The sequence below is a fragment of the Rana temporaria genome, chromosome 6, assembly GCF_905171775.1.
Source record: "Rana temporaria chromosome 6, aRanTem1.1, whole genome shotgun sequence".
Taxonomy (NCBI): domain Eukaryota; kingdom Metazoa; phylum Chordata; class Amphibia; order Anura; family Ranidae; genus Rana; species Rana temporaria.
The window spans coordinates 106151730-106172679 of NC_053494.1; the positions used below are offsets into that span (position 1 = coordinate 106151730).

A 20950-nucleotide genomic window follows, 5' to 3' on the forward strand; every position below is an offset into this window, starting at 1 on the left:
AAAAGGGTTAACAGGTGAACATGCTGAAATGTTATGCTTTTTGCACTATAATATTGTTCTACTTAACTGGGAGTATTGAAGAAAGTGTAGTGTCAGTGTGTCTTGTCCACTGTCTCGCTTTTTGCACTGCAGTAGTGATTTAAATGTAATCAGTGCAATGCATTAGTAACAGTAAAGCCTCGTAGACATGAGCGGACTTCCAGCGGACATTTCCGTGGATTTTGGTCCAAAGGGCGTTGGCCGTGAACTTGTTCTGCATACACATGGCACAACATTTTCAGCCAACATTCACCAAACCACATGGTTTTTCAGCTCTTTACCGCAACAGTTTGGGCAACTTCTGCTATTGCTGTCTGATGTTTAACATTGGTTCTGAGCATGCGTGTTTGTACTTTGGATTTTAGTTAGACGGATTTGTGTACACACGTTCGGATAAACTGACGCAACAGATTTATTGTCAGACAGAAGGTAAGCATGAACAATCATCATTTGCTGACGTTAATTTAGCCAACAATATGTCCATAAAATTGGATCGTATGTACGAGGCTTTATACTTATTCTATGTTTTGGAAAGCCATTTAAATTATTGTTTTTCAAGCACTTTATATTTTCCAGTTGTTTAATTTTAGACCTCATTTATCGCACCCATGGTGCACTGCAGACAGTGATGTCAGTTTTGGAATCTGTGCATTTTTCTCCCATCAGTTTTCATGTGAATAACGAGCCCTTAATGTTTAATTTTAATAAACATTAACATGTTCAGTTTATACCAGATTTGTGCATAAAATTGGTGTTATTTTTGAAAAGTTTAAATGTACAAAATATCGACAAACAATATCAGCTATCGGCAGGATAGGTGGCCAAAATAACGGCATTGCATCGTGCACCAAAAAAACGATATTGGTCGATCCCTAGTCCAAAAGTTTTGCCCGTGTCCAGTCACCTGAAGGTAACAGCCTATCACTTGAATATCTGATCCGTTTCCTAAACTGTATATACTCGAGTATAAGCCGAGTTTTTCAGCACATTTGTTTGTGCTGAAAATGCCCCCCTCGGCTTATACCTTTTTGCGCCTGATCTCCCAGACTTTGGGGACCCGGTACCGGCCAGCCCCACTCTTCCTCTACAAGTGTGCAAAGTTTGTTGTCTGGGGGGACCTATGGCCAGGGAGCACCGATTTTTCAAAGCCAGGCACCCCCTCCATAGACTCCCATGTTAAAATGTCAGTCTAGTCATGGGCACAGTGAGGCATGGGCACAGTGAGGCACACAGATAGACACCATAGGCTTATACTTGAGTCAATAAGTTTTCCCATTTTTTTGTGGTAAAATAAGGTGCCTCGGCTTATATTCGGGTTGGTTTATACTCTAGTATATACGATAATTAAGATAAGGGATCTATTCTCCATTTTAGGATAGGGGTGAAGTAATGCAAAACTTAAAATTTTACCCGCAGGTCAACTGTGTGTCAAAAACATGTAGATTCAAGCACAGATAAAACACAAAAGGAATGTGCCATTTACTCCAAATTGCATACTGTTTCAGGCTTGTTAACCATGGCTTAAACAGGCGTTAAACCCAAAAGTTGAAATTCCGCTTATCCGATTCCTCCCCCCCTCCGGTGCCAGATTTGGCACCTTTTGGGGGGGAGCGGGTACCCGGTTTTTGACAAATACCCTGTCCCAACTTCTGTCGGACCTCAGGGAGGTACGTCACAAGTTCTGCCCCCTCCTACCCCCCCCTGCTGCCGGGGTCAGTGAGCTCGCTCCGCACGTGCGCAGTAGGGACCTGGGTTCCCTTAATGGCAATGGTGGTGGGTGCTGTCGTCACTGGACTCCAGGGCAGGTAAATGTTCTAATATTAAAAGTCAGCAGCTACAGTATATTTGTAGCTGCCAAAAAAAACTTCACTAAACCAAAACAGCAGGATAAGTTCACCTTTAAAAAAAAAATTCACTGTTTTGCAGGTAAAAAAAATTTGCATTTACAGGGCTCATGCAGACTGTCAGTGTAAGCTGTCTGCTTGAACCTCATAAGGGCAGGCAGTTACACAATGACGGGAACAGTGCCCTGGTAGTTTATTGAGAACTACAAGCTGTCGGTCTCAAAGGCTGTCAGGTATCTGTAGTTCATGCATAGAACTCTGAGCAATGCAGCTATGTGGTGGGAAGAGCCCCACACGGCCACACTCTTCAAATACTGACAGCAGGTTGAGGAGAAGCACCTGACCCTCTGTCATGGGGGTAGTTGGGGAACAGATGGAAATGTAACATGTTACTAAAGGTGAACTTATCCTTTAAAAACAGAAGGTATCTACATGGCCAACACTAAATCACAATAATAAGAGATTTGAGTAATTCAGTTTTCTATTGAGGCCTACCAAAAAGTAAACTACTTCAGAATTAGGTAACTTCAGTTATTGCAAGAAAAATATTTACAATTGTAATAGACACAGGATTTTTGACTCAAACCTTTTAACCCTTCTCCACATTGCTGCCAATATTCCAATTATTGACTTAAAAAAAAAACCACTCCAGTAGGCCACGCCAGTTCCAAACATGAATAGAAACAGAGATGCCACAGGAAACAGCAATCCTAGAGAATGTAGCTCAGATGAGTCCAACTGTGGCAACCGAATGCTGTCCCAAGTATTTTTAAACCACTCATACCTGTTTAAAAAAAAAAAAAAAAAAAAAATCAATCAAGTATCATCGCAGCATACTAAAGACAAACATATTTAACTATGTAGGTACATATGTGCAACAGTGTAAATCAACAGGAAAAAAAAAGGAACAAAAATACATTTGTTGCGATCTTTCAGTAACAAAAAAAAAAAAAACACCCCAAAAATTTAAATAATAAAACCAAACTGAAATATTCTGACATCGTTTCTTGAGGTTTGCTGAAAACCTTTTTGAAAATTGCCAAGAACATCGATAATTTTGCTGAAGGTTGGAGCTAAAGGAGTTAAATGTAAATTCCAGGCAACACGTGAAACTACTAATCTAGTAATGCCATCCAACACTGCAACTATACAAAAATGAATTAGTCATCATCTTTAAAGAGATTGTAAATGATCACCTTGTAAAACAACCTTTTCAGTTTAAAATAGAAACTAAAGGCAAAACATTTTTGTATAGATATAATAAAAAAAAAAAAAAATAAAAAAAAATAAAACCTTATAAATACCTTTTTTTTTATAAGTGATCACATTCCTTCTGCTCTCAGCTGCACAAGAGCTGGGGGAGATGGGAGAGAAGAGAAGCAGCAGTACACTGAGCTTCCCAGTGAACAAGTCTGATCATTGGAGGAGAGCCCACAGAGTTCCCAGCATAGCTAGAGAACTGACCACGGTGTGCTCTACTGACTTAGTGTGGTCAGGTTGTAAACTGAAAGCAAAGGGCCTGGCAGAAACACCAGGGATTTCACAAAAAGGAAGCAATACAAAGAGAACAGGATACTTTATCATACAAATACATGGTACAGCAAGCACATATCAGGAATATGAAGTGTTGGGGTAACAAACGCTTTAAAGTGGAGGTTCACCCAAAAAGTTAAATTTTTAACACTAGATTGATGCTCATTTTGTCAAGGGGAATCGGGTTGTTTTTTTAAAATCGAAGCAGTACTTACCGTTTTTAGAGAGAGATCTTCTCCGCCGCTTCCGGGTATGGGCTGCGGGACTGGGCGTTCCTATTTGATTGACAGGCTTCCGACGGTCGCATACATCGCGTCACGATTTTCTGAAAGTAGCCGAACGTCGGTGCGCAGGCACCGTATAGAGCCGCACCGACTTTCGGCTACTCGTGACGCGATGTATGTGACCGTCGGAAGCCTGTCAAACAAATAGGAACGCCCAGTCCCAAAGACCATACCCGGAAGCGGCGGAGAAGATTTCTCTAAAACGGTAAGTACTGCTTCGATTTAAAAAAAACAACCGATTCCCCTTGTCAAAATGAGCATAAATCTAATGTTAAAAAAAAAATTCGGATGAACTCCCGCTTTGAGTTCTTTTAACCTCCCTGGCGGTATGATTCTGTCTGGAATTACGTACCAAAAGCGGTACAATTATTTTGCATGGAAATTCTGCGTTTTATATTGTAGGTCTGCAATTCTTAGGAATAACTCACTTAAATCTGTCCAAACAAGAGTCTAATAGGCATCCCGGGTATGATAAAGTTTGAAACACAAAATCATGAAATTATAATATAATTAATAACTATAAATAATTATAACAAATGATAATGTAATTATAATAAAAATTATTCAATAATGTAATCAAATCAAAATCACTGAAATTTGCTCAGTTTTTATGACCGATTTCCCCACAAATCGCTAGCGCACAATTCTGCAAGTGATTATAATTTATTATCGCCGTTTTCTAGCTGCTCTAAAATCACTTTTGACATAAAGGGACACTTTTGGTTGCTATGGACAATCTACAGTTTGCAGGCACAAAAAAAAATGTTTTTATTATATAAAAGTACATGCAGGACACAGGGCAGACCACTAGGGACAAGGGGGTGTGTATTTTTTACATACAGTACTGTAATCTATAAGATTACAGTATACTGTATGTAATGTGTTTGTTTATTTTTTGAATTTGGCACCGGTCTCCGCCCCGTGCGTCGTAACGTCACAGGGAACGGAGATCGGCGGCACGCAGGCACTGTGTGAATCGAATGGAGGACACCGCTCGCTCACACAGAGGGGATGCATCGCTGAATCCAGGGACAAGGTATGTACAGTAACCTGCCTGGAAAAGGTAAGCCAGCGCGCGCTGCAGGCTCTGCACAGCTACCCCGAGCGTGACTCGGGGTTACCGATAATTGCATAGAAAATCCACCCCGAGTCACGCTCGGGAATACTGCTAAGGGGGTTAAAGAAAACCAATCCTGAGAGTAACACAGTGGTTGTTATTGTTGCCCTTCTGCAAAAGCTAGTTGTCAGGCTGTTATGTTGATCCACCGATTTTATAATTCTGAGTCACTGACACAGAACAAGTTAGCAGATCGGAGAAATAAAGGGAAAGTCCTAGCCTGCATAGTTTTGTCAAGTCAGTGACACAAAGAAATAAGACCAACGATTAGCATGGCAACATCAATGTCAACATTAGCCCATTTTGATTATGCTTTGATTATGCAGAGAATGTTTGTACATAAACAGAAAGCACATGTACAAACATTCTCTCATAGACCCTTTATTCTCAATGTTTGCATTAGGCTCCTATGGAGGAGTATCAAGTGTTTTTTTTAGAATCCAAATATGACATCACTAGACATCACCAAATATGACATTACTAGATGTTGGGAACACATCCCAACATCAAGATTTCAATTTTAAAGGCTTCTACTAAGAACTGATAATGTCAGTTTGAGTGGGTTAAGGAAAAAGACATCTTCTACCATATATTTTTGTAAAACAACCCTTAGAATAACTTACACATCAAAATAATAGTGCTGTCCAAAACCTTTAAAATAATTTAATACACGCAGAATGACAGACCCTGTACAACTAACATGGCCTTGCGTTCCTCAGGTGCTATTTTACTCACCTCTCAGGAAGATATACTTTTTGATTTTGCTAATTATTATTAGAGGTCGACCGATATGGGTTTTTTCCCTAGCCGATGCCGATATTTAGAAATCGAGGCGGCCGATAGCCGATTTATGATGCCGATTTTTCAGGCGCTTTTGGGCTAAACAGTAAAGTTAGCCCATATTTTTTTTTTTCGTCCAAAAGTTTTCATTACCTGTTTTTGTGTATTACATTTTATATATATATATATATTACACAAAAACAGGTAATGAAAACTTTTGGACGAAAAAAAAAAATATGGGCTAACTTTACTGTTTAGTTATTTTTTTTTTATTTGTTAAAGTATATTTTTTCCCCAAAAAATGTGTTTGAAAGACCGCTGCGCAAATACTGTGTACCATTAAATATTGCAGCAATCGCTATTTTATTTCCTAGGGTCTCTGCTAAAAAAAATATATATAATGTTTGGGGGTTCTAAGTAATTTTCTAGCAGAGTCAAAAAAGATTTAGCCTTTAAATGGTTAAACTGAGAACTCTCCTACACAGAGTTCAGTTCATTGATAAGTAGCAACATTGTATATCTTTTTTAAAACTTGGCAGGTTGCACAAGAGAGAGAGAAGTCTTCTACGGGAAGCTTCAGGCAACTTACATTGACTTCTATTACAGAAGCTTTTTGCAAGTCGCGGTGCTGAAGTTTAAATCGGCTTTTTTAAAGCACAAATATCGGCCGATATATCGGTCGACCTCTAATTATTATACCAATCTGTATACATCTTCTCCCGCCCAGGATTTGGGTCCAGCCGTGGCTCTTGGATTCAGAATGTGAGTCCCTCATGCATGGGCGTCCGCTGAAATTTTTTCAGGGGGGGGCGCTTCGGCACTGGCGATACACAGTCGCATTTAACCCTTTCTTCGACCGCTAGCGGGGGTTAAAAGCGCCCCCCCCCACGTTGAAATATAAAAACACCCCACTGTGCCCCCTGCATCTTTCAATATCTCTTTATCACTGTGTACTCCCTCTCCACAACTGCATCACTGCACCACTTTACATTACACAGCACCCTGCGCCTCTCGACCCCTTACATTACACAGCACCCTGCACCTCTGGACCCCTTACATTACACAGCACCCTGCACCACTGGACCCCTTACATTACACAGCACCCTGCACCTCTGGACCCCTTACATTACACAGCACCCTGCACCACTGGACCCCTTACATTACACAGCACCCTGCACCACTGGACCCCTTACATTACACAGCACCCTGCACCACTGGACCCCTTACATTACACAGCACCCTGCATCCCTCAACCCCTTTACATTACACAGCACCCTGCACCAATTAACATTACACAGCACCCTGCATCCCTGGACCCCTTTACATTACACTGCACCCTGCACTGTGCAGGACATTAATACATGAGTAACCATAACCAGTGCAGGACATTTACCCCCCCCCACCCCCACCATGCTGCATATTAAAAAAAATCACAGACAGTCATCACAGTTAATAATCTTCAGACTGCATCATTCCGTATGGCATGATGCTATACGGAATGCAGTCTAAAGATTTTTTTAATATGCAGCATGGCGGCGGGGGGGAGGGGGGTAAATGTCCTGCACTGACATTAATACATGAGTTACTATGATCACTGACCAGTGCACCCGGCTCCTGGCATTTTAAGGGTATATATACAAAGAAAAATGTGAAGGTTTTTGTTGCTTAAAGTGCTAGTTGTTTGGCTGTCTCTGGTGGCTTTGCAGCCAAGAAACTAGTATTTTCAGAAGGGAAGTCAGTAAAAGCAGGCTGGCTTTGCAGTGCAGTAATGCAACACACATTGGCACACTTTGCACATATTAATGTTTGCACTGAAATTTTTTTATTTTCCAATAATTTGTATTGAAAATTATTCATATCAAGTTTGCAAAGCAAAAGCACTGACATTTTTTTTAATGGCTCCCCAATGCACTAAAGGGACACACCTGCTGCATGGTAATACACTTTGATTTTTACTATATGAAATTGTGATTGTTATTATTCGATTAGTGAGCCATTTTACAAGTGTGTGTGTGTCACACACACACACACTTGTAAAATGGCTCACTAATCGAATAATAACAATCACAATTTCATATAGTAAAAATCAAAGTGTATTACCATGCAGCAGGTGTGTCCCTTTAGTGCATTGGGGAGCCATTAAAAAAATGTCAGTGCAAACATGTACAAAGTGTGCTAATGTGTGTTGGCATTACTGCACTGTCTGCAAAGCCAGCCTGCTTTTACGGACGTTCCTTCTGAAAATTAGCAAACAATTAGCGCTTTACAGACTGTCTGTGTCTGTGTGTTAGACTTGCCTCAATAGCGCGCGGGCTCCTCGTGGTACAGTTCTCTACGCTCCTCCCAGCCATCAGTATCACCGACGTGATCCCCTCCCGGCGTGAGTGACGTCACGCCACCAGGACGAGCACCAGGCTGGACTGCAAAGTTAGGGGGAGTGAGCGATCATTGGCTGGCCGGAAAACAAGGGGCGGGGAGCAGAAGGTAAACAAACATAGTCACAGACTGACTTGATATGCCGCGGACATGAGAGAGACAGTGACAATCGGCGGCGCTGGTTCGAGAGGCGGCCGCAGCTAAATCTAAATGTGTGTCACAGTGTCTTACTACTGATTCTAGGGGGGGGCAAACGCCCTGCCTTGCCCTATGGAGCGGACGCCCATGCCCTCATGTGTTCCATCACGGTGGAGGAGGTAGAGATGGCTATACAGTCATTCCTCAGTGGCAAGGCTCCTGGTCCTGACAGGATTCCAATAGAGATCTACAAAAACTATGTGGAGATTTTGGCTCCCACCCTTGCCACAGTTTACTCTACCTGTCTAGCAAACAATGCACTCCCCTGTCCATAAAGGAAGCTCATATTATTCTGATGCATAAGCATCCCAAAGATTCATCATTATGTGCATCATACAGGCCAATTGCTCTCAATTGTGGCCTTAAAGGGGTTGTAAAGGAATTATTTTTTTCCCTAAATAGCTTCCTTTACCTTAGTGCAGTCCTCCTTCACTTACCTCATCCTTCCATTTTGCTTTTAGATGTCCTTATTTCTTCTGAGAAATGCTCACTTCCTGTTTTTCTGTCTGTAACTCACCACCGTAATGCAAGGCTTTCTTCCTGGTGTGGAGAAAGCCTCTTGAGGGGGGAGGGGGCAAATAGCAAGTCAGGACACTCTCTACTTTGCAGATAGAGAAAGAAGCTGTGTGTTAGTGGGTGTCCTGACACTCCTGCTTGCCCCCTCCCCCCTCAAGAGGCTTTCTCCACACCAGGAAGAAAGCCTTGCATTACGCTGGTGAGTTACAGACAGAAGAACATGAAGTGAGGATTTCTCAGAAGAAATAAGGACATTTAAAAGCAAAATCGAAGGATGAGGTAAGTGAAGGAGGACTGCACTAAGGTAAAGGAAGCTTTTTAAGGAAAACATTTTTTTTCTTTACAACACCTTTAAAACTCATACGAAACTCCTGAACACTAAGCTTAGTCGCCTACTACACACCCTTACAGACTCAGATCAAACATGGTTCACCCCCCATAAATCAAGATATATCAACATCCGCAGGTCATTTATGAATATCCATGCACTTCATGTTAATACTGGTACAAGGGTCATTTCCTCTTTAGACATCGTGGTGTGGCCCTACCTATGGGAGGTGTTGAGAATAAGCTTTCCCCTGTGCTTTATTGCCTGGCAACAACTGCTCTACGATTGGCCTACTGCAGTAGTCTGCCAGGGTTGCCCCTCTCCCCCACCCTATTTGCTCTGGCAATGAAACCAATTGCAGAGGCTCTGTGTGTTTCCCTGGCTATCCAGGGTCTGCAAGCTGGCTGGTTGGAGGATAACGTCGCTCTCTACGCAGATTACCTCTTGTTTTTGAATTATGCTGGCCCCTCCTTACAGGGTGCTCGCCAGATCATGCAAGACTTCTCACAGGTCTTGAAGTGAATTGGCACAAGTCACTTTACTTCCCAATTGATTCTGATGTTGCTGTCTAGGCCTTGGGGAACCTCCATCTGCAGTGGGTAACATTGTAACAAACTTACTACACTGAATAGACCGACTGTACAGGCTGACTTAGCTATGCAGATTTTCACACATCATGCAACATGAGCTCCCAATGTTGGAGCGTTTGTCATACAAGTGTGAACCCGGCTTAAGATTCTCAACCCCTGAGGGCTTCCTTTGCAGAACAGCTGTATTTATACTGAGATTAAATTACACAAAGATGGACTCTATTTACTAATTAGGTTACTTCAAAAGGAGATTGGTTTCACAAAAGTTTAGTTAGGGGTATCAGAGTAAAGGGAGCTGAATACAAATGCATGCCACACTTTTTAGATAGTTTTTAATTTATTTTCACACATATTTATCATTTTCCTTCAAATTCACAATTATGTGCCCATCTGTGTTGGTCTATCCATCACATAAAATACATTTACGTTTTTGGTTTTAACATGACAAAATGTAGAAAATTTCAAGGGGTATGAATACTTTAAGGCACTGTATAGCTGAATAAAAAAAGAAAAAGAAAAAAAGTGATTTACCCTAAAAGAAATCTGCAAATATTTATAATGGGGTCAACTTTGTAAGGCTTGGCAGCCATATCCAATGTTGCATCAAATTCCAAGCAGTGCCCTGAAAAACAATTATGAACAGTCAAGCAGGTACAAATTAAAGCAGTCCATATATTTGATTTTCTTTCCACAAGAAAGTCAGCCAGCCGTGCGGGACTGCAGATTGCTGGAACATGTTACATGTTCCAAAGGTGAGCTTAGCCTTTAACCACGGGCCAATTCTGAAATTTTTGTCATATACACTATATTAGCAAAAGTATTGTGATGCCTGCCTTTACACGCACATGAACTTTAATGGCATCCCAGTCTTAGTCCGTAGGGTTCAATATTGAGTTGGCCCACCCTTTGCAGCTATAATAGCTTCAAATCTTCTGGAAAGGCTGTCCACAATATTAAGGAGGGCGTCTATGGGAATGTGTGACGATTCTTCCAGAAGCACATTTGTGAGGTTAGGCACTGATGTGGACGAGAAGGCCTGGCTCGCAATCTCCTCTCTAATTCATCCTAAAAGTGTTCTAGCGGGTTGAGGTCAGGACTCAGTGCAGGCCAGTCAAGTTCCTCCACGTCTTTATGGACCTTGCTTTGCACAAAGCAAGGTCCATAAAGACATGGATGAACAAGTTTGGGGTGGAGGAACTGCAATTCAATATTGAACCCTACGAGCGAAGACTGAGATGCCATTAAAGTTCATATGCGTGTAAAGGCAGGCGTTCCAATACTTTTCATAATATAGCGCATGTAAAAATCTGTGTTTTTTGCTAGAAAATTACCGAGAACCCCCAATATACATTTTTTTTTAGCAGAGACCATTGGGAATAAAATGACGGTAGTTAATTTTTTATGTCACACAATATTTGTGCAGTAACACAAAAAAAAACACAACACTTTCATGAATTAAAAAAATAATATTTACCCCCATTTTTTTTATAATGTTAAAGATGATGTTTAGTAAATAGATATCCAACATGTCACGCTTTAAAACTGCCCACGCTCGTGAAATGGCAACAAACTATGATACTTAAAAATCTCCATAGGCGATGCAAAATTTTTACAGGTTACCAGGTAAGAGTAATGCCGCGTACACCCGATCGGTTAAACCGATGAGAATGGTCTGATGAACATATTTCATCGGTCAAAACCGATCGTGTGTGGGCGCCATCGGTTATTTAACCATCGGTTAAAAAAAAGCCAACTTGTTTTAAATTTAACCGAATAATTCCTAACCGATGGGAAAAAAGCGAACGTTAGTGGGCACAACCATCGGTTAAAAATCCATGCATGCTCAGAATCAAGTTGACGCATGCTTGGAAGCATTGAACTTCGTTTTTTTCAGCACGTCGCTGTGTTTTACGTCACCGTGTTCTGACACGATCGTTTTTTTAACCAATGGTGTGTAGGCGCGACGGACCATCAGTCAGCTTCATCGGTTAACCGATGAAAACGGTCCATCGGTCCGTTCTCATCGGATGGACTGATCGTGTGTACACAGCATTAGAGGAAGTCCATGTGCTAGAATTATTGCTCTCGCTCCAACGTTTGCGGTGATACCTCATGTGTGGTTTTAAAACCATTTACCTTTGATGGGCGCGACCTACATATGTGTACACTTCTGCGTACGAGCACAAGGGGATGGGGGCACTTTAAAAAAATATATATATATATTTTTATTTCATTTTTTTATACTGTCCCTTAAATTTTTTATTTTTTTATACATTTTTTTCCTATTATAAGAAATGTAAACATCCCTTGTAATAGGAATAGGGCATGATAGGTCCTCTTTACAAACAGATCTGGGCTCTAAGTCCCCACATCTCTCCTCTATGCTGGAAAGCCTGAGAAAAAAAATTGATCTAAGGCTTTCCAGCAAAAGAAATGGCAGTAAACCGCCACGTCCGGCGGATTCACTCTCTGGGTGCCCGATTGCACGAGAGAGACTGAAGAAGCACTGGAGGGCAGTGGGAGGCATCCTCTTCTGCTGCATGTAAAAGTAATCAAGTGGCTAAACAGCCACAATGATGGCTTTAACATGTGAGGGAATCGCTGGCATAACAAAAAAATAAATAGGATTTTTTGTACTCACCGTAAAATCCTTTTCTCTGAAGTCCATGGACGGACACAGCTCCTTAAATCTTGACAAGTGGGTTATGTTCCCAGTCTACAGGAGAGGACTAGGCAGAAACATGTTAAATAGTTAAATACATGTTACATTAACAGAGTTGAACAGCCCCACCCAGGGGGCGGTCCCTCCAGACATAACCCTCCTCACTGTAGCATGCAGCCTCAGTTCGTAACAAGCAGTACAAACCTAAAAAGGAGGGGTGGGAGCTGTGTCCATCCATGGACTTCAGAGAAAAGGATTTTACGGTGAGTACAAAAAATCCTATTTTCTCTTATCGTCCCTGGACGGACACAGCTCCTTAAATCTTGACAAGTGGGACGTCCCCAAGCAGTGTAAAAAAACGAGGGGTGGGAAATATATCAGTAAAAACAATTTTAACTTCACCCCAAAACAAGCAGAGCAGCTCAACGGAGGAGGTGCAACTTTAAACAGCCGCCGGCAAAAACTAGCGGCTGAAAAAATCATCATAAAAGGCACTCACAGCAACCATGTCAATTCTGGAAAAAGCGTGAACGGATGAGCAAGTCGCCGCCTCGCACACCTGCGAGACCTACGCATGATGTCGGGAAAAAAAACAGGAAGCACCAATTGCCCTGGTCGAAAGTGCCGTGACCGGAAAGGGGGGCCCGCCCCTTAGGAGCATAGGCCTGTATGACCGTCTGCCTGATCCACCGAGAAATGGTGGTTGACGAGACCACCAGGCCCTTTTGTGGACCAGACACCAACACAAAAGAGAGTCAGAAGCTCCGAAACGGAGCAGTAGTAGGCTGGTATACCCGCAAAGCGCGTACCACACCTAAAGTATGAAAGGCCGAAATCTCCTTCGGAAGAAGGGAAGGTCGCGGGCGCACCATCACCTAATCCTTATGGAGGATCAAGCATGGCGGCTTGCAAGACAAGACCGCCAACTCAGAAACCCCTCTAACAGAGGTAAAGGCCACTAAACCTTCTGAGATAGTGTCAAGAGAAATTCTTTCTGATGTTTTCAAAGGAAGGTTCCTGAAGAACCGAGAGCACCAGAGTCAAAACTCATTGGGGAAGAGATGGGCCAAGAGGGGAAAGTATATGACAAACCCCCTGCACACAAAAAAAAAAAAGGGGGACCCACCAGGGAACGGGCCGCAAAAAGGCCACTGAAAGAACACAGCCAAGGCTGAAATCTGCCCCCAAACGGTGCTTTAAGCAATTTTTAGATCCACTCCAAGCTTTAAAAACAGCAGGACCCTGGACACCGAGTACGTCCGTGGACGTCACTCCATCCCTTCGCACCAAGAGAGGTGCGACGGTAGATCCTCCGGAAGAAGACTCCGGTGCCCTCAGCATTGTTGAGATGACCGAGTCAGACAGACCCCGGTCACCTAAAGTCTGGCTTCCAATAACCATGTTGAGCAAGTCAGTGACTGTACAACAGGAGGAAGTATGGGACCTCGAGACAGAGGAACCTCCTGCCCTGGCAACCGCCAGGGTACCTCCGCTACCAGGCGCCCGATATCGGCATACCAAGGGCGCTGACGTCAATCTGGAGCAATTAGAATCATCGGGATCTCCTGAGCCTCCACTCTGTGGAGCGGCCGAGGAAGCAACTACCATGGAGGAACGGCAAAAAGTCGCCGATACAGACCCCACAGGGCCACCAGCGCGACTGACGCGTCTGTACCAGATCACTAGACCTGGCCACTAGCTTTGACACCCTTGCGGGGGAGACGAGCGGCCAGGAGATCCATGCCCTGTGAGGCTCACCTCCTGCAAGGGAGCCGAAACACCCCAAGCACAAAGACCAGTAGCCCTGGTCCAGCATCTGGCGACTCCTGATGGTAGACCGAAGCCACGGCCGTGGCATTGTCCGGCTGAAACCAGATTGGTCGACCACGAGGAGAAGCATAGCCTGATCGCCTAAAATAGTAGGACAATGAACAGTAGACAGCACCTGGTATTCCCAGGCGGTCTCCCACCAGGCACTAGCCAGGCCCGACCCTGGGTAGCTACCGAGACCAGGCACATTCAGAGAGGTGTGGCTGTAGGTCCTCGCAAGTCCAGCGACTCAGGGCTGACTGGACCCCCCAGTTTTGTGAACCCCCCAGGTTCACAACCCGTGAGCTGGCATCCGTCGTAAACACTGACCACTGGAAGGAAGAAAACTTCCCGGACCGAAGAGTCGGGAACCTCTGTCACCAACTCAGAGAGACTCTGACTAGGTGGCGCACCGGAATCTGATGATTTCAGAGACAAGAGATTTTTACCACCTGGACAGTATTTCCCCTGGAAAACCAGGGTGTGGAACTGGGCATACAGTACCGCCTTAAAGGAAGCTACCCACAGGCCCCGAACCAGCAGGCGCCCGGAGAGCAATTTCTCCAGGGGAAGAAGGACCTTTGCCACCGAGGAATCTGGATCAACACTAGATACTCCAGCGCTGATTCGGAACCTAGCATGCCCAGGATTTGAACCCTGGGTCGCACACATGGAGGGCAGACTTGCTGCCACTAAGCTACACCTTCTGGCCTAAACGTTTAATACCCACCCGAATCTTCGAAGGGCCTGAATGGGAATAACCCATCCACTAGGTCGGAGACAGAAGCTGCTCTCAGAAGAAAGTCGTCCAAGTAGCCAATGAGGCAAAGCCTCGCTGTCCCAACAAAGTTAGGATAAGTGCAAGCTCCTACCTGAAAACACATGGTGCTGACGCCAGATCAAAAGGGAGGGCCACAGGCTGACAGAGACCCTCTCTCATCACGAAGCACAGAAAAAACACTGACATGCGCAAAACGGGACATGCATGTATGCCTATGCTTTGATACCAAACGGAGAGCCCTTAGATCCTTTTCCCTTATCTTCCCTGTTTATACTTTCTGCCTGTTGAGCCTGGAGCTATACAATAGCCGTCTCTGTGGAAGTTTTAAACATCTTTGGAAAGGAAGTTTCTATTGAGAATTCGATCGATTTATTTCTCTGCTTATTTTGACTTCCTGGTAGTTCAGGGGTCATTACTGGAGGTGAGCGTACCTAGTGAGACTTGCGGTGGAGGGATTGTCACACATTTTTTGTGGATCTTACACTGGTGGATTATCTCCTATGGACTTTTCGTTCACTTGCTACATGCTTATTTATTAATATATATATTTTATATATATATTTTGTGCACTCAATATTTTCATATGATTACATATGTTGATTCATGTACTTTACTCTAGTTTAGATTTAATATTTGCGCTGCACTTTTTCTTTACATAGTATGCTTCCCTGAAGTCCGAGGACGTCAGGACATCCCCCGGATGGAGCGCAGCTACCACCGAACAAATGGATTCCATGCGGAACTACCCGGCGTTCACAAAGGTATTTAGAGCCTTGAGGACCATAGAAAACCCCAAAACTCTCGTCCTGCAGGAAATGTAAAATTACCTCACAGCTTAGCAAATCCCACGCTGCCCAAGGCACGCCGACGGGCCGGGAGAGGAAGACACGAGGAAAGAACTTTGTTCTGTGGATAGGAGGAAACCCTATCTAGTACTCCGAAGAGACCACCTCGCAGACCCACTGGTCGGAGAGCAGGGAGGTTTCACCGAAATTGTGAACCTGCAAGCCGCCCCTCCCACCTAGAGACAGGGAGGGAAGGCTACATACATTGGCAGGATTTGGTTGCCGGCGTGATCGGCTTACTCACCCAGGGACGGATTAGTCCCCCTGCTGGGCCTTTGACGGCCTGGGAGGGTTGCCCCTAAATAATACACACACAGTGTGTATGTATATTATGTAGGTGTATGCACACATGCCCTTGGAGGAAACCGAAGTACCCAAAGGAAACCCACGCAGACACAGGGAGCGACAATGCAAGCTCCAGGCAGATTGGCGTCAGTGTCCAGATTCGAACCAATGACTCTCTTGCTGCCAAGTAATGGAGTTAAGCACTACACCACCGTGTGCATAAAACCATTCTGAAAAAGAAGCCCTGGATAACAAGGGCGCAGCATTCAATGAAGCATCACAGACCTATATGAGGCCCTGGACCAGCTGGTCCACTAGCCCAATAAGCTCAGGAGAGAGTCGGTGCTCCTCCACTGTCTGGTGCAAAATGCTCACTCCATGAGTTGTATACAGCACTAGGGCTAGGACTACAAGATGGCCGCCGAGCGTTCAGAACACGGCCACAGGAAAATGGCCGGCGCAATGTAATGGGAGTTTTCAATATAATTAAAAAACCTCCCAAAAAATGGCGCCAGCGCCGACTGAGACCCCAGAGTAGTGGCCACAATAGGCCGCAAGCCAGACCCCAGCATGGTAAACATGGAACGGGTCAGTACTTCGGATCTTTTATCAGTCAGATCCATACAAGCGGGGGTTCCCGCCCGGCGGTGAGGGACCACAAAAGCCCTCAGCGGCTTTTCTCATTCCGCATCTCAGAAATGATCAAATAAGGGCACAGAAGGAAAAAACCTACACATCGGTCTGATTTATGTGATCCAAAAAAGACCGAGCACTCGGCGGAAAACCCAGCTGCACTGAGAGTCCCTTGCAGCAGTAAAAAGCGCACCCATAAATGCCTTATTCTGCTTTTTTTTTCTTTAACTAGGTACCCGGTCCATGGCTTCATAACAGAGCATTCCCCAGGGGATAACGGGGGAAGGGGGCACTCTTTTACCGCCCGCAGTCCACCCCCACCCTGGCACAAACATGTCCAGGACTAACAATAAAAACTGTGGGAATCCCAGGTGCCAACACCTGCTGCCACCACCAGCAAGTGGGGGAAGGACCCAGATACTGACTCCAAATATTAATTAATATTTACATAGTGTGTACTATAATATGCACACCTGTCCTTACAAATAAACAAAAGCTCCTAGAGCCCTATTCAGGGCCTCTCACCCACTTGCTGCGCTGACCAGGGGTAACCAGGGGACTCACCTCAGGAGGAGACTGCCCAGCGATGCCGTCCGCTCTCAGCACACAGCATGTGAGAGGAAAAGAACCGTGAGGTAACTGTGCGGCATCTGCAGGGACCTGTGTTTAAACAGGAAAAGCCTCCTAGGGCTTTTATAATTAAGGGCTCTTTTACACGGAGCGGATCCGTATTGATCCGCTCCGTTAGCCCGTTTGGCTCAGCGGGGATTCCTCCGTAAATCTCTGCTGAGCTGTCGGCGGACAGGGCGGTCCCCGCACACAGTGCAGAGACCGCCCTGTCTCTCCTCCGCTCTCCCCTATGGGGAATCGGATGAATACGGACCGTGTGTCCGTATTCATCCGATCCGTTCCGCCGGACAGAAGAAAAATAGGGTTTTCTTTCGTCCGCAAAAGCGGATCTTTGCGGAGGCGGATGGTTGCGGACGTTAGTGGATGCATCATCCGCTAACGTCTGCAATCCCATAGGGAACCATTACAAGTCCGTAAACGGACTTGTAATAAACGGACCGTTTGTCCGTACATGTGAAAGGGCCCTAAGGATGGGACACAGATACAGCATAAAAAGCAAAACCGTTACAGGTGTCACCAATCAGTCAGCGTCTAACTACTCGCTGAAGTATAATCATAAACATCTGTGCTCATCACAGGGCTTTTTAACAGTGAAAAATCCCTCACAGGAAAGCCCAATACAAAAAAGAAAAAACACAGGCCAGATAACACAGTCCCCTCAGGAAGGCCCCCCCTGACAGCAATGCAGCAAGGGAAAAGGAGCAGGGAAGGGAGGAGAAGAGGACCCCAGGAATGCCCGGCCGTACCAACCCACCAAAGCAGGAGGGACTGTACTTACCCGCCCAAGCGAGGACTCGCTGACGCATTCCTGACAGAACTACAACCGCAATGGAGGTAGCTGTCGGCCCGGTCCACTGTAAGTGAGACAACACCACAGCCCAGTCATGTGTGGACCTCGGAGCAAAGCTCACCGGCCACCTCAGGAGTCATGGGGTATGGCGTGGCAGACCCTGCCTCTTTGCAAAGGTGTGTCCACGCTTGCTGGTCGGACTGAGTAGACTACAAGGATCTATATTATCCAGCCTGTGTCTCAGCCGACAGTTGAAAGAAGATTTAAAATAAAATAAAATTTCTCCTCAGGGCGCTGGGCCCAAAGGGAGCCATACGTCCTTCTCCTTGCTAGGCAGAACGAAACTGAGGCTGCATGCTACAGTGAGGAGGGTTATGTCTGGAGGGACCGCCCCCTGGGCGGGGCTGTTCAACTCTGTTAACCACTTAAGGACCGCCTAACGATGATATACGTCGGCAGAATGGCACCGCTGGGCACAATCACGTACCTGTACGTGATTGTATAAAGCCCAGTGGTGGGTCGCGGCCGCGGGACCTCGGGTCGCGGCACCTCGGCCCGCGGGACTCGCGGACCCCATCGCCGCTACAGTCCCGCGATCGGTCCCCGGAGCTGAAGAACTGGGAGAGCCGCGTGTAAACACGGCTTTCCCGTTCTTCACTGTGGCGCTGTCATCGATTTTGTGTTCCCTAATATAGGGACGCACAATCAATGACGTCAGACCTACAGCCACACCCCCCTACAGTTGTAAACACACTTCAGGGAACACATAACCCCTTCAGCGCCACCTTGTGGTTAACTCCCAAACTGCAACTGTCATTTTCACAATAAACAATGCATTTTTTGCTGTGAAAATGACAATGGTCCCAAAAATTTGTCAAAAGTGTCCGAAGTGTCCGCCATAATGTCGCAGTCACAAAAAAAAAAAAAATCGCTGAATGCCGCCATTAGTAGTAAAAAAAATAAATAATAAAAATGCAATAAAACTATCCCCTATTTTGTAAACGCTATAAATTTTGCGCAAACCAAATCGATAAACGCTTATTGCGATTTTTTTTACCAAAAATAGGTAGAAGAATACGTATCGGCCTAAACTGAGGAAAAAAACAATTTTATATATGTTTTTGGGGGATATTTATTATAGCAAAAAGTAAAAAATATATATATTTTTTTTAAATTGTCGTATTTTTGTTTATAGCGCAAAAAATAAAAACTGCAGAGGTGATCAAATACCACCAAAAGAAAGCTCTATTTGTGGGAAAAAAAGGACGCCAATTTTGTTTGGGAGTCACGTCGCACGACCGTGCAATTATCAGTTAAAGCGACGCAGTGCCTAATCGCAAAAAGGGGCCTGGTCTTTTACCTGCATTTTGGTCCGGGTCTTAAGTGGTTAATGTAACATGTATTTAACTATTTAACATGTTTCTGCCTAGTCCTCTCCTGTAGACAGGGAACATAACCCACTTGTCAATATTTAAGGAGCTGTGTCCGTTCATGGACGATAAGAGAAAAAAAAGTTATCTGGTTAATGCCTGTAGCTGCAGGCATCATTTAGGTACCTCCAAAGGCCAGGACGTAAAATGACGGCCTACGGATGGCAAGTGGTTTTTAAACTGTGTGTGTAAAAATTCTATGCATTTAGGTAAAGAAATACCTCACAGTTGCTGTTCCTCCCCAACCCACAAATATTTATCCAGGTCTTACATCGATCAAATGCGGTGTCTGTCTGCAAGTCTTCTCTCCCCTCTCACAGGCTCGCCCAACCTTGGTTGAGTGCAGTGAGAGCTATTGGCACCAGCTTCTGTCAGTCAAATCCTATCAGGAGCGAGCGGGGATTGGGACCAAGCCATGCTGTGCATCTATAGACACACAGAGCCTGACTCCAGAGTGCACTCGCATGTGTGCCCCCAGAGGAAGTGGCTTCCTATGATGGCACACAGATAATGGGTGGAGCAGAGATCGCTGGCAGGGGACCCCAGAAGAGGAGGTTTGGGGCCAGCTTTGTGTAAAACCCTTGCACAGAGCAGGTAAATCCAACATCTTTTTGTTTTAAACTAAACATGTTTTTTTACTTGCAACTTCTTTAGGAGAGTGGGAAAGCATTAAAAAAAAAAGTTCCACCGACTGGCTGCATATGAAAATACTAAACAATTATATGTAATTGTATAGCTGAAAACATTTTATTTTAGAACTGACGACAATTAAAGAAAATATTTACAAATGTGTTAAGCATTTACATTAAAATAAAACCATAACAAACCTTGGCAAGGCAAACAGCCTATGATTTTAAAAAAAATGCATAAGTAGCAAAACTGCATTACCAAATTATCATTATATCCAGATACATTGACAGATTAATCATGCAAATCTCAACTTTTGCTTATAAAGACAGTGAGTTTGGCCCAGACCCTCCTGCTTTTTAAACATCTATACAGGTTATGTAACTTGAGAGTTGGCCTTACTGAACAATGGGTGAGGTGATCTGGGTCAGATCAGATCACTTATCTGTACTTCAAATATGTAACTTTGTGAAACTTGTGAAAAAAAATAACTTCTCTGATAATCTGACAAATGTTAAATATATCCAGACCTAGTCTTATAGAGCTGAGGAACAAGTTCAGAAAATTCTCCCATAGTGTACATACCACATATGTTAAGAGAAAACAAAAAATGTTCTACCTTTGCTGGATAGTGAATACAACTGTGCTCCATATGCAAGTAATAAATTGGATACGATATACACAGGAAGTGTTGCCCCATGGAATCTAATCATCTAGACATTAAAACAAAAATTCTAATTAGTATTTATTTAAGTTGTATTTTATATTTCAGTCACTCAAAATGAAAGGCGCAACAATGCATCACACTGTGTGGGTATCACAGTAATGCATGATAAAAGGTACATTTTTGCAT

General features: G+C 44.2%; 1 protein-coding gene across 2 annotated transcripts in view; it reads right to left on the reverse strand.

Moving 5' to 3' along the window:
* The window catches only part of PGAP1 (post-GPI attachment to proteins inositol deacylase 1), a 328622-nt gene that overhangs the window by 56993 nt on the left and 250679 nt on the right, over positions 1 to 20950 (reverse strand). For both annotated transcript variants that reach the window (XM_040357117.1, XM_040357118.1), the window contains 3 exons: positions 20717 to 20810; positions 10137 to 10227; positions 2470 to 2667 (listed from right to left, as the gene is read on the reverse strand). In XM_040357117.1, the coding sequence (XP_040213051.1) occupies positions 2470 to 2667; positions 10137 to 10227; positions 20717 to 20810 (383 nt within the window). The remainder of the gene's footprint in view (positions 1 to 2469; positions 2668 to 10136; positions 10228 to 20716; positions 20811 to 20950) is intronic.